At 38.6% G+C, this 13,356-nt stretch overlaps 1 protein-coding gene across 1 annotated transcript; it reads right to left on the minus strand.

The window, feature by feature from the left end:
• Nucleotides 1-251: 251 nt before the first annotated feature.
• On the minus strand, nt 252-4,076 carry LOC122295047 (protein MAINTENANCE OF PSII UNDER HIGH LIGHT 1). Its single transcript, XM_043104067.1, has 3 exons — nt 3,684-4,076; nt 2,450-2,584; nt 252-778 (listed from the first exon to the last, which is right to left on the minus strand). Exons 1-3 carry the CDS (start codon nt 3,861-3,863, stop codon nt 437-439), a joined length of 657 nt encoding a protein of 218 aa, XP_042960001.1. The 5' UTR covers nt 3,864-4,076; the 3' UTR covers nt 252-436.
• Between the last annotated feature and the right edge of the window lie 9,280 nt (nt 4,077-13,356).

Here is a 13,356-nt window from a genome sequence, read left to right on the forward strand (position 1 = left end):
AACCCTCCCAAAAAACTAAAAGGTTTTATAAATCGGCTGCCATGGATAGTCATTATTAATCTTTTCCTGCTGCTTGTACCTAAGAAATAATTCCCATGATGAAATCCTAAAGCAATATGTATTCAACACCTCACCAAGTTTCTGCGGCTTCAGAAGAATCAGAACCATGGCGCTACATTACTTCAAGCATCCCTCAAATATAGACAATTAGATTGAAAACAATGGTAGAAAACTTTCAAACATTTAAGATATGGCATAAGCAAAACTGGATTTCTAAGCATGCTCGTGATAAATGTGATATACATCTCTGTAAGGTTGCAGAACATATGTCTTAATCATAAAATTAGATACATTTATAATATGAAGCAAAAAACTGCAGCAAGATTTTTCATTTCAAGAATCATACCAACCAACTTTAATAACCAAAGAGTCCTTCTCACGACTCAGGCTGAATTTGGGAGTTGACATCAATCTGGGGGGCTTCCATGTCAGGAATATCTTCCCGAACTGATGAGAGTGATTCAGTCTGGTTTGGTGCCGAGGCTTGAATAATTTCTTGAGGTTTAAACTTGTTGACATAGTAACTTAGCGATGGCCCAGAGTATTCTACCGTCAGCACTTGAGGTGGGCTTTTACCAACTTGAAGGAGTACCGTTGAAGCTGCAGCAATAGAGATGAGGGCAAGGCCACCAGCAATTGCTGCAGTGTTCTCAGCTCCATCGGAAGAAGTACCAGCAGTACCGGAGCTGATTGCACTTTCTGCCACGTAAACTGCCGGCTGGGAGGTTCAGAAGATATTAGATGCAAAAGGCCACAAAACTGAAGTACTGAGAGAGAAGCGCAGAAGAAAGGAAAATACAGAAGAAATAAGTATCAATCCTAAGAACAGATGGCTGCAATGGTTCATTTAGAGTTTTCTTCCTACCTGCTGTGTGCACCAAAACATTCCATTGTTTCAACTTAGAAGTTTCACCGACAACTCTGTGCTTAGGCCCTAGAACATGGGCACCTATTGGGTGGGGGGACACATGATACAAACTCTTGATTCAGCACACTTCTATTGTAGTGTTTGAGTCGATATTATTACTTTCCGCCTACTTATAGTAATATTATTCTTTTTCAAATCACTCACTTAGGGTTTTTTTTTTTTTTTTTTTTTTAAATTTTTCGCTGAGAATCACTAAGTTAGTTATTTCTCTTGAAATACTTCGTTTATGTATAGACAAGCCCTTTTTTAGGAGGCCTACTGCTTGTGGTAAAATGACCATCTCTGATGGTCCAAATGGAATTGCGGCCTATGGTAATTAACTCCTCAATCAATCTTGCAGGAGTCTCAGATTTCTTATATGCAAGAGACTGACAATTTCCTTGAATTCCCATCCAAAAGGATGAGCCGGGATTCTCAGGCTAATTTGGAACATATCAGAAAGAATAAAAGAGGGGAAAAATAAATAATTTTCCAAGTAGGTAGTATAAGGCATGTGCAATCAAGGTGTTGACAGAGGAACAATTTCATGACAACAAGGCAAAGAGAGGAAGTTATGCATTTTCATGAATCAACCAGCCTCCTCCCAGGCTATCAGGAAGAAACACTCAGCTATAAGATAGGAGGTTTGGCATTTTCATGAATGGACGAGTCTCCTATTCTATCATGAAGACAATCAACTATATATGCACCACTTTTAAGCACTGTTCAGTTCATAAGAATTTGATAGATATGAAGGGCAGATATTTTTTTTTGAGAAAAAATGAAGGGCAGATATTCTGAAAAAGTTTTACTCAATTCATTTACTAGCATGTTGATGACAAGTTATTTCAATACCATTCTAAAGCTTCTACACCACACATCATCCACATGGCATAATTTGATTTGTAAAATTCAAAACTTTTAAAATCTATCTTTCAAATTAATTATGTCATGTGGATGGTGTGTGGTGTAAAGGCCTTAGAATAGAGTTATTCTACTTTTAAGTAAAATAAAAACATGTCGATGAAAATATCCTTGATGCAATTAGATGCAGTTTCCAGTACTCTGAATTTCATGGATAGGAGGAAGAGATCAATTGAGTGAAAACAGTTTTGCTAACTAACATCAATTTCTTTGCTATATCATATCTCTTTTCTTTTTTTTTTTTTGATCGGTAATCAAGGGATTTTTTTCATAAAAGTAGACAAAGCCCAAGTACACAGGGAGGATATCATATCTTGATTATGATGATAGCATACATACATACATATATATATACCAAATTATCCCTCAAAATAAAATCTAAATAAAAATTTGTACAAAGTTATGCTCTTAATAATCATTTTTCACAAGATTTTTCCTTTTTTGCACGTTATTTTGTCCTTCAACCAAATAAACTCTGTTAAAATACTCTTTCATAATAGCGTAATTAAAAAAAAGAACGAGAAACCTTGGAAATAGTAATAGCTTAAAACCACCAACCTCAACTGAATATATGTTTGTTTGCCCAGCAGTGTCTTTCTCAACATAACCTGTCCAACCCTGTTTGCGAGGTGGAAATGTTCCTACCACTTTGGTCTTCTCCCCTGCTAACCACTCCATGCTGACCTTCCCGACCTAATTTTACAGTAAGAAAAACACCAAACTTCTTATGTCAAAAGCATCCACATGATGTTCCTGATATTAACTGCACGTCTATTTGACAAAAGCATAAACAACACAATTGATTAAGTAGGCAAAATGATTTGAGTGAGTAAGCAAGCTCTTCTTTCAGAAAACCAATGTCACATCGAGACTTAAAATTTCAAAAATGAAGTGAATCCTGAGTCTGACATGAACCATAGCGTGCAAATCTTGTGAGGTAATGAGGCTACCACCTCAGTTTAGCACTGCCATGAATCCTGGTTACCAACTTGTTAAGCTGATAAAGTAGCTGCAATTATATGGTCATTATGCCAATGGCATTTGTAAAACTATACAAGAACAATTGCCAAGACGAAGTAAACACCTCAAGAATCTTCAGTTGAGGCCTCGATACAAGTGCAGACACCTACTTAAGCCTTAAAAGTTCAAGTATATAGAAGGGACCTGATCATCTATCAACCATTTTAGTGGCGCCGTTTGTTTTCAAAAGATGAATTGAGATTAAAGTTGAAAGTTAAATAAAATATTATTAGAATAGATTATTTTAATATTATTTTTGTATTAAAAATTGAAAAAGTTGAATTATTTATTTTATTTTGTGAATGAATTTGAAAAAATTGTAAAGATAGATAAGATAAGATGAAAAGTTTGAAAGTGAGGTGATGAAACTCAACACTCACACATGTGCCATAACAAGGTCAATAGACCTGGGAGAAAAGAAAAGAAAAAAACTTAAAACAGAAAATCTATGGAAAATCTGGCTAATACTACAGCTCTTTATTATTTGATAGACAAAGCCGAAGGAAACTTTTAGAACTGAGCATTACAACAAAAATCTTAAAATTGACTGAAAAAACTAAAAGTTTGTATCAATCAACAAAAGCTAAATTCACCACGTCGATTCAACATATTTTCTAAGGGAACATCCGAATCAAATTCCGAATTCTTCCAATGAAGTAAGAGAAAGTCTTTTTTTTTTTTTTTTTCCTGAAAACCCCAATATATCTGATATCTAATATTGTCCAATATTTCTTCGCACCAAAAGTACAGAGAGAGAGAGAGAGATAATCACCTCCTTATCAGGAGCACATTCTTCAACATTGCAGTCAGTTTCTTCAGTGGAAGCCTTGACAGTGAAGAGGCTGGAAGTCCGTACTTTACTCACACTCTGGTACTTGTTGTTGAACCACCTTTGCGTTGGGAAGGTGCAGGTGTTGGCTGCAGCCATCACTGCTTGTGAAGCACATGCCATCCTTTGAAACAAGATAACGGGGCTCAGAAAGACTTCACAGGTAATGAGACCTGACCTTGCAGAGGTTGTATGTATGTCTTGGAAAAAAGTATATGATTTCCTTTGTGGGTTTTTTCTGGGGTTGGAGTTCGAGAGAGAAGTTTGGATTTTGCTGGGGGTGATTGAGAGAGTGAGAGGGAGACACGAAGTCGAAGGGATGATATTTTTGCGTTCTGTGGTGGAGTTTGAGTGTGAAGGCTGTGTGGACTCGATCTTTACATGCAGAATCTGGGCCGGGCTTGTTTGACTGTTGACTCTTGTTTCAACAGAAAAAACCGAAGTGATACGGTTGCAAACTCACATTAAATGTTTTATTAATAGGAAAATAATATTTATAATCGTGGTTGTGTAAGCGTTACGTATTCTCTTTAAAAAAATTGAATTAATACATGATTCACATGAAAAAAAATTAACTTTTTAATCGTGAATCTCACTCTTTTTTAAAACGATTGCGCGACGTTTACACACTCTACGACTGTATATAACATTACTCTTCAGCAAAATCACTATCAATAATATTATATATATATATATATATATAAATTAAAAATTTCATTGTAGAAAGTGTTCAATCAAGAGAACGATTTGATTGATTACTTATGTTGTAATATTAGAAAGAAAAGATTTATTGAACAATCTGTTCATTAACATAATTTACTTCAAGTTGCACAATTGCAACATAATAGAGTGCTTGTGACACTTAGGTCGCGTTTGTATAGCGAGAGTATTTCATCTCATCTCATCATTACATATTTTTAAATTTTTACATAAAATATAATAAATAATTCAACCTTTTCAAATCTTAAAACAATAATAATTAAAAAATTAATATTATAACAATATTTTATTTAATTTCAACTTTTATCTAAAACCATCTCATCTTATTTCGCTGTCCAAACCGTACCTCAATATGCATACATGCTTTTGTATATTAATGTGGATATGGTTATTTTAACATATCAAGTTGCCTATTGACCTAATGGACAACTCCCATATGACAAATAGGAGCCAATCCACACTATGCATTCGCTAATGGAATTGTTGATTCTTTTATTCAATTAAAGTTTCATAGAAAAGACTGATAAAATAGTGACCATAAATATTATAAGATCCATTATTCTTTGAATCTCAAGAAATTTTCTTCCTAATACTAATGCACTATCGCATCAACCCACGAACTCATCCAACCCAAAACTCCACCACATACCTCGATTAGGCTGAAAACTAGACCGATATTGACAGACGACCCAACAAAATGCAGCCCAACACATCAAATGTGACCAGTGGTGTATTGGTTTTTTATTGGGTTTCTTTGTAGCCAAGTCGATCCACAATGCAAAAGTATTAAAGGCTAGGGTGTTCTAACTTCTAATATCACCTCAAGATGCATAAGTATTCTATTGGTTGTTTGAGCACTTAATCTTGACGATCTTATGTTAAGATAATATCAATCAGCTGTCACACTAATTATGTCTTGTTTGAGAAACCCTTTTACTTCCCAAAATAAAAAATAAAAGATAAATATTATGTTCACGCAGCAATTTTTTGTGGGAAAGCTTATAAAAGTTAAAATATAAACTTTATGCACTAATTAATTAATGAATTATGCTATATACAATCATTTTTATATACTTCTTACGTTTTTCACTGATCTAATTGGTTAAAATAATTATTTTATATTAAAAATACAGTCAATTACATTAATGAAATACGCATAAAAAAGTACGTAAAAGTCACTGCACATAAAATTTTTGTTAATTATTATAAAGTAATAAAATTTTTGTTAATTATTATAAAGTAATAAAGTAGGAAGTTAATTAAATAAAGTTGGTCCAACTACCCAAATATTTAAAGCAACGCACTTCTATCATGATATTAATGGAAATACTAATGGATCCCTAATTAGACTCGACCTAATCAAAGTCCACTAAAATTATTGATGCGTTTATATTCAATCATGCAAACTAATTATTAACTGGTCCCACAGACATGATAATATCTTCCTCGTAATATCTTCCTTAATCAGTTTGTGAATAATTAGGTGGCCCTCCAAGTGTCGTAATATTGATCTGGATTATAAAATTATTGAACACTTTTCTTGCATATTTTTCTATATATTGCATGCATGCAAAGTTTTACGTGAAAAGGCATTTGGTTTTTGTAATTTTCCTGGCCGGCCTGATGAAGTGGTTCTCGGAAATCAATTGGTTTGCCATTCATGAGTAGTCAGCCAAGCTTCACGATGAAAATCTGTACGTAAAGGGCTAAAGCCAAAGCTGATTTCACGTATAAAAGATCAAAGATCATGTATATGTTGGGATCGTTTACAAAGTATATGTGAATCTTTGACCGGTTAATAAAGATGAACATGATTGGTCTTAAGGAGTCAGTAATAGAAGGCTTTCTGGTCAATAAGTATAGGCTACAAAAAGCTAATATAATGTGCACTTTGCTTTGCTTTGCTTAATGGGATCTGATCGATCACCAAGAGCAAGCTGCAGCATCGATCGTGACTTTTTCTTTTGTCTAAACTAAGAGCTAGCTAGCATGCATGAAAGTTTTTGGTGGAGATTGATGTGGGAGACAAAGAACCTTTAGCGATTTGGATTTATGGAAGCCAACAATATTGTATAGAAAACTGAAGTGAATGCATGGTAAGGCTTTTTTGGAAAGGCTACGCCAGAAGAAAATCACTCGTTCCCTCTAGTTAAATAATCATCACTTGTGGACAGAATATGAAACTCGATTTGCTAATGGAATGTCCCCTACATATATATTGAGGCTTTGATATTGCTGCAAGTTTCAGTACTACTTCATGTGTTAATTATGGGGGATGATCTTTTGCATGAATCGATGCAAGGTATTTGAAGAAGCACTTGATCATATGACAGTTTGTGATGTCATGGTGCATGCCTGCCTGCCTAGTGGTTATATGATTTTGCAGTACTGAACCTGAAAGAGTTTTGAATAGCAGCCAAAACCTGATCATCTGAATGCCTCCATTTTTGTTCCAAATTAATTGCAATTTATGTATTAATTTACACCATACTTACAAGAAAAGGGATTGGGAAAGTAAAGAAAAGGAATCCATGGGAATAATTAAGGATTATTTTAATGATCTCTTGGTTAGTATAAAGAGATCATAAAAGAAGATCAGAAATGGGTTGTGAACAAATGATCTTGTCCCTAGCTAAGTGTAGGCAACCTGATCAAGTAAGCTCACTTCTAGTCTTGTAATCACAGCTAGGTCAGCCCTTGATTACCAAATAAACTGACAGTTTTAAATAGGTAGATCGAGGAGGTTTTGCAAATTAGAAAAGCCTTTTGGAAGTGTGTTAGCTTGCTAGGTCTTCTTCACACATGAGCATTACATGTACTGTAGAAACAAACTTGTTCTGTTGCTAAGAACAGTATTAATGATCAGGACTTGAAAGAACTAAGCCAAAAGGCTACGTACGTACCATAATTAATTAATGTTTTTTCGTTTTGATAAAGTTAAGCATGCACAGAGCTAATTAAAGGGTGCCTGAAGAGACGTTTGAAGGTGATGATTGATCAATAATCCTTCAATTCAATGTCCAATTGATATTTGAAAGGAGTGGTGCATGTTGCTTTCCCAGCACTGTCTGCATCCTGGTGGCCATTTACTCATGAGGGGCCCTAGACTCTCTCTCTCTCTCTCTCTCTCTCTCTCTCTCTCTCTCTCTCTCTCATGCTATTGAAATTCTGAAACAATATATGATATAGTGATCATAAATATAAGTACTCACTTTTCCCTGCACAAATATTAATGAATCTTCATGCATTTCTAAGGCATTAATCTACCATTTAAAAACACTGATGGCTAGAAAAAATGGCATAGATATGAGAGCGCGTCCTAGCTAGCTGCTTACGTACGTACTTATGCCAATTTGCTACTTGCTGATGGAAACTTGAGATATATAGGGTGTTGAAATCAACCCAAGTGTAAGTGTGAGTGTGAAATGAGTTTGGGTTTGCAGCCACCAACTCATGCTCACCCACCACCACCCACCACCACCTACCATAGTTAGGCCACCCACCCTCTCCCAAGTCAGAAGAAGCTGCAACAGGTGGGCTGCTCTTCTCCTATAAATAGAAGAGAGCTCTGAAGATAAAAGGCAGTGGGTAAAAGAGAGGAAGAGGAACGTGAGAGAGAGAGAAATAGAATTTTGTAGAGTGTTTTGTAAATCTCATACAAATTCTATAAAAGAGGCTCCAGTGGACGTAAGCAATTTGCTGAATCACTTTAAAATTGTTTTGTGTGATTTTCGGACAGACCGGAGACACAACAATTGGTATCAGAGCTCTGGTTCGAGCTGTCTGAAAATTCAAGTTGTTCAAAATCAATTTTTGACAACTCCAGGGTGTTCCTCGCGTTGAAACGAATCCGTTGCCGCAAACGGAATCGAAAACGGAGGTCGGAGTAGCTCACACGCGCCCCTAGAAGGTCCGCGCGTGCACTGCTGTCATCCACGCGCCTCCACGCGCGTCGGAGGAAGAAGACGACTGAACCACACGCGCCCACGCGCCCTCACGCGCTCCAGAGGTTGAAGACGCGTGGTAGACACGCTCCTCACGCGCCCTACAAAGGTTCAGCGCGTGACTGACACGCGCCTCACGCGCTCCCCACGCGCAGACAGTACTGTAGCGCGTGTAATCCACGCGCCTACTCGCCGCCCACGCGCACTGTTCAGCGCGTGCATCCCACGCTCCAGACAGATCACAACCGTCCGTTTTTCAGATCCAATTTCGGCTTGATCTAAGCCATTCGGAGTCCGATTTCAACAATCAAATAGTGCTTTCTTACTATTTGGATCGTTCCGGACTCATCCGTACGGTTAGAATTTTGAAATTTTGAGTCTAAATTTTTTAAAATTCAAATGGAAGGATCTGGAAGAGACAGGAGCTCTGAACATTCCAGTAGCTCGGGACGTCGGTCCACTGTGTCAAATGCCAAGCTTGAAGTTGAAAAGTTCGATGGAACAAGCAACTTTGGCATGTGGCAATGTGAAGTCATGGACGTGTTGATCCAACAAGAGTTGGATATTGCGTTGGGAGGAAAGCCAGATGATATGACTGATCAGGGTTGGAAGAAGCTTAGTACTCAAGCTTGTAGTACAATCCGATTATGCCTTACCAAAGAACAAAAGTATTTTGTCATGAGAGAGACAGATGCTAGGGTACTTTGGCAGAAATTGGAGGATAAATTCATGAAGAAGAGCATTGAGAGCCGTTTGCACTTGAAGAAGAAGCTCTTCAGATTCCAATTTCGTGAAGGTATTTCAATGTCTGAACATCTGAATAATTATAATCAAATTCTTGCTGATTTGTTAAACTTGGATGTTAAAATCGAAGATGAAGATAAGGCTTTACTACTGTTGAATTCCTTGCCTGATACATATGAGCATTTAATTACTACTCTATTGTATGGGAAGGAAAAGATTAGTTTTGAAGATGTATCTAGCTCTTTAATTAGCAATGAGTACCGGAGAAAAGATAAACAGGTACATCAAGATACATCAAGTGAAGCGCTAACAGCAAGGGGGAGACCACAGTCAAGGTATCCCGGAAGGAGGAAAGGTTTTCATTCGAAAACCCGAGCCACATCGCGTGGTTCATCAGTCGGCAGAAAACTCGCCAGAGATGAGTGTTCCTTTTGTCACAACAAAGGACACTGGAAGAAGGATTGTCCCAACCGGAAGGGACAACAGCAGAATCAACCCAACACAGCCAATGTCGTGGACAGAGATGACGAGTCAGATTTTGCCTTGGCAAGTTCATCATCCATTTGTCGTTCCGATGAATGGATTATGGATTCCGGATGTACCTATCATATGTGTCCCAATCGGGACTGGTTTACTGATTTCACAAAGATTGATGGTGGAGCAGTACTTATGGGCAATGATAGTGCCTGTAAGACTCAAGGAGTAGGTAGCATTCGGTTAAAGCTGCACGATGGCAGCGTCAAGACTCTGACAGAAGTTCGGTACGTTCCGGACTTACGGAAGAATCTCATCTCACTGGGATCTCTGGATTCGAAGGGATTCAGAATCGCCATTGAAGATGGAACTCTCAAAGTACTAATGGGAGTTCGGGTGGCAATGAAGGGTTTGAGGCGAGGAAACTTGTACTTCTTGCAAGGAAGTACTGTTGATGGAAGAGCTTCCACAGGCTGTGAGAAGCTAGATGAGACTGATGCCGACACCACCAGTCTTTGGCATATGCGTATGGGACACGCAGGAGAAAAAGTTTTGCAAACACTGGTGAAGCAAGGCTTACTCAAAGGTGCCAAGACATGTAAACTATCTTTCTGTGAGCACTGTGTATTGGGGAAGCAGAGGCGAATCAAGTTTGGAACCGCAGTACACAATACACAGGGAATTCTTGACTATGTGCATTCCGATGTTTGGGGACCTACCCAAAATGCATCTTTGGGAGGTAAACATTGGTTTGTAACTTTTGTTGATGATTATTCTCGTCGTGTGTGGGTGTATACGATGAAGAACAAAGATGAAGTGCTGAAAATCTTCCTTGATTGGAAGAAAATGGTTGAGACTCAGACCGACAGGAAGATCAAGCGGCTCAGATCTGATAATGGAGGTGAGTACACTTCAGACCCCTTCATGGAAGTATGCCGAAGAGAGGGAATTGTCAGACATTTCACGGTAAGAGGTACACCGCAGCAGAACGGTGTGGCAGAACGAATGAATCGTACTTTATTAGAGAAAGTGCGATGTATGTTGCTGAATGGTGGATTCAGTAAACAATTTTGGGCTGAAGCTGTGACCTATGCCTGTCACCTCATTAACCGACTACCAGCAGCTGCCAATAATGGGAAGACGCCCATTGAAGTGTGGAGAGGTAAACATGCTACTGATTATGACTTTTTACACATTTTCGGATGTCCTGCTTACTATCATGCTAAAGAAAGTAAGCTTGATCCTAGAGCCAAGAAAGCAAAATTCTTGGGCTTTAGTATCGGTGTAAAAGGGTATAGACTCTGGTGTGTAGAGTCCAAAAAGGTAATCATCAGTAGAGATGTTACATTCAACGAATCTGAGATGCTTAAGTCACATAAGCATAAAGATTCCAGTGAAGGCAGCAGTGATGGCGAAACATTAGATGATTCGCAGAGTGTGGAGTTTATTACTTCAAAGAAGTTGGGAAAGCATGGACAAGATGAGGTTGATAATCCAGTCATAGTACCTCCAAGTCAACCTGAGTCAATAGCAACCAACAGACCGAGACGAGAGAAACGTGTACCGATACGTTATTCAGACTATGTGACATATGCATTACCAGCTGAAGGGGGTGAGATCCCAACCACTTACAGAGAAGCCGTACAGTCCAGTGAACAAGTTGAATGGACAAAGGCGATGAATGAAGAGATGCAGTCTCTTCACCAGAACCAGACTTGGGAGCTTGTGCCGCTTCCAAAAGGAAAGAAGACAATTGGCTGTAAGTGGATCTTCAATCAGAAAGATGATCAAGCTGCTAAAAATGGAGTGAGATACAAAGCTAGGTTGGTAGCCAAGGGCTACGCTCAGACAGAGGGAATTGACTACAGTGAAGTATTCTCTCCTGTTGTGAAACATTCATCCATTCGGATATTGTTAGCTTTGGTTGCACAATATGATCTTGAGTTAGCACAGCTTGATGTGAAGACAGCTTTCTTACATGGTGATCTGGAAGAGGAGATTTATCTGTCTCAACCAGAAGGATTCAAAGAAGCTGGCAAAGAGAATTGGGTATGCAGTCTGAAGAAGTCTCTCTATGGCTTGAAGCAGTCACCTCGACAATGGTACAAGCGTTTCGACCGCTTTATGTTGGATCTGAAATACACTCGTTGCCAATACGATCATTGTGTATATTTCAGAAAACTTGCAAATGGATCTTTCATTTATTTACTTTTATATGTAGATGATATGTTAATTGCATGTAAAAGCAAGGGGGAGATAGATCGCTTAAAAACTCAGTTAAGTAATGAGTTTGAAATGAAAGATCTAGGAGAAGCACGAAGAATACTGGGAATGGAGATCAGCAGAGATAGGGTGAAAGGTATAGTTCACCTTACTCAGAAACAGTATCTGAAAAGAATACTGCAACGATTCAACATCGACTCAAAGACGAAGCCGGTGAGTACTCCTATGGCCCCATATTTCAAGCTCAGTGCATTGCAGTCTCCTAAAACCGATGAAGAGCGAGACTACATGAAGAATGTACCATATGCAAGTGTTGTTGGAAGCTTAATGTATGCCATGGTGTGTACACGACCTGATATCTCCCAGGCCGTTAGCTTGGTTAGTCGCTATATGCATAATCCTGGAAAGGTTCATTGGCATGCGGCTAAGTGGATTCTACGGTATATTGCGGGGACCGTAGATGTTGGTTTGAGGTTTGAGAAGAGTGAAGATAGTCTAGTAACTGGATATGTTGACTCAGACTATGCAGGTGATCTTGACAAACGTCGATCGACAACTGGTTATGTGTTCACTATGGCTGGAGGACCAGTTAGTTGGCGATCAACTTTGCAGTCAACAATTGCACTATCATCAACTGAGGCTGAATACATGGCTGTAACAGAAGCCGTGAAAGAAGCTATTTGGTTACAGGGATTGGTAACAGATTTGGGCTTTGAGCAGCAAGAGGTTACCGTTTACTGTGACAGTCAGAGTGCAATTCATTTGGCCAAGAATCAAGTATATCACTCTCGAACAAAACATATAGATGTCAGATTTCACTTTGTACGTGAAATATTGGAAGAAGATGACATCAAACTTCAGAAGATTGGCACTGAAGATAATCCAGCAGATATATTGACGAAGGTCGTCACAGGGATCAAGTTCCAACACTGTTTGGACTTGATCAGTATTGAACACTGCTGAGCACCCTCGGGTGCATTGGAGCGTATTCGATAGCAGAAGTCTCTCATGTCAAAGAATGTGGTGCATTCATTTGAAGAATGAATCAGTTTGTAAGCATCCTGGTATGGCACACTTGGGTGGAGGGGGTGATTGTTGAAATCAACCTAAGTGTAAGTGTGAGTGTGAAATGAGTTTGGGTTTGCAGCCACCAACTCATGCTCACCCACCACCACCCACCACCACCTACCATAGTTAGGCCACCCACCCTCTCCCAAGTCAGAAGAAGCTGCAACAGGTGGGCTGCTCTTCTCCTATAAATAGAAGAGAGCTCTGAAGATAAAAGGCAGTGGGTAAAAGAGAGGAAGAGGAACGTGAGAGAGAGAGAAATAGAATTTTGTAGAGTGTTTTGTAAATCTCATACAAATTCTATAAAAGAGGCTCCAGTGGACGTAAGCAATTTGCTGAACCACTTTAAAATTGTTTTGTGTGATTTTCGGACAGACCGGAGACACAACATAGGGATCATATCTTCAAAATGGCTTTTGCTTACATGTCCATTGCCACTTGCT

This window comes from Carya illinoinensis, chromosome 14 (assembly GCF_018687715.1).
Source record: "Carya illinoinensis cultivar Pawnee chromosome 14, C.illinoinensisPawnee_v1, whole genome shotgun sequence".
In the NCBI taxonomy this organism is placed as follows: Eukaryota; Viridiplantae; Streptophyta; class Magnoliopsida; order Fagales; family Juglandaceae; genus Carya; species Carya illinoinensis.

What these genes read in the sequence shown, in the direction of transcription:
- LOC122295047 (XM_043104067.1), bottom strand. Translation starts at nt 3,863, where the DNA reads ATGGCATGTGCTTCACAAGCAGTGATGGCTGCAGCCAACACCTGCACC. An exon ending in AATGTGCTCCTGATAAGGAG is followed by an intron (nt 2,585 to 3,683) that starts GTGATTATCTCT and finishes CTGTAAAATTAG; the next exon opens with GTCGGGAAGGTCAGCATGGA. An exon ending in CAAACATATATTCAGTTGAG is followed by an intron (nt 779 to 2,449) that starts GTTGGTGGTTTT and finishes TGAACCTCCCAG; the next exon opens with CCGGCAGTTTACGTGGCAGA.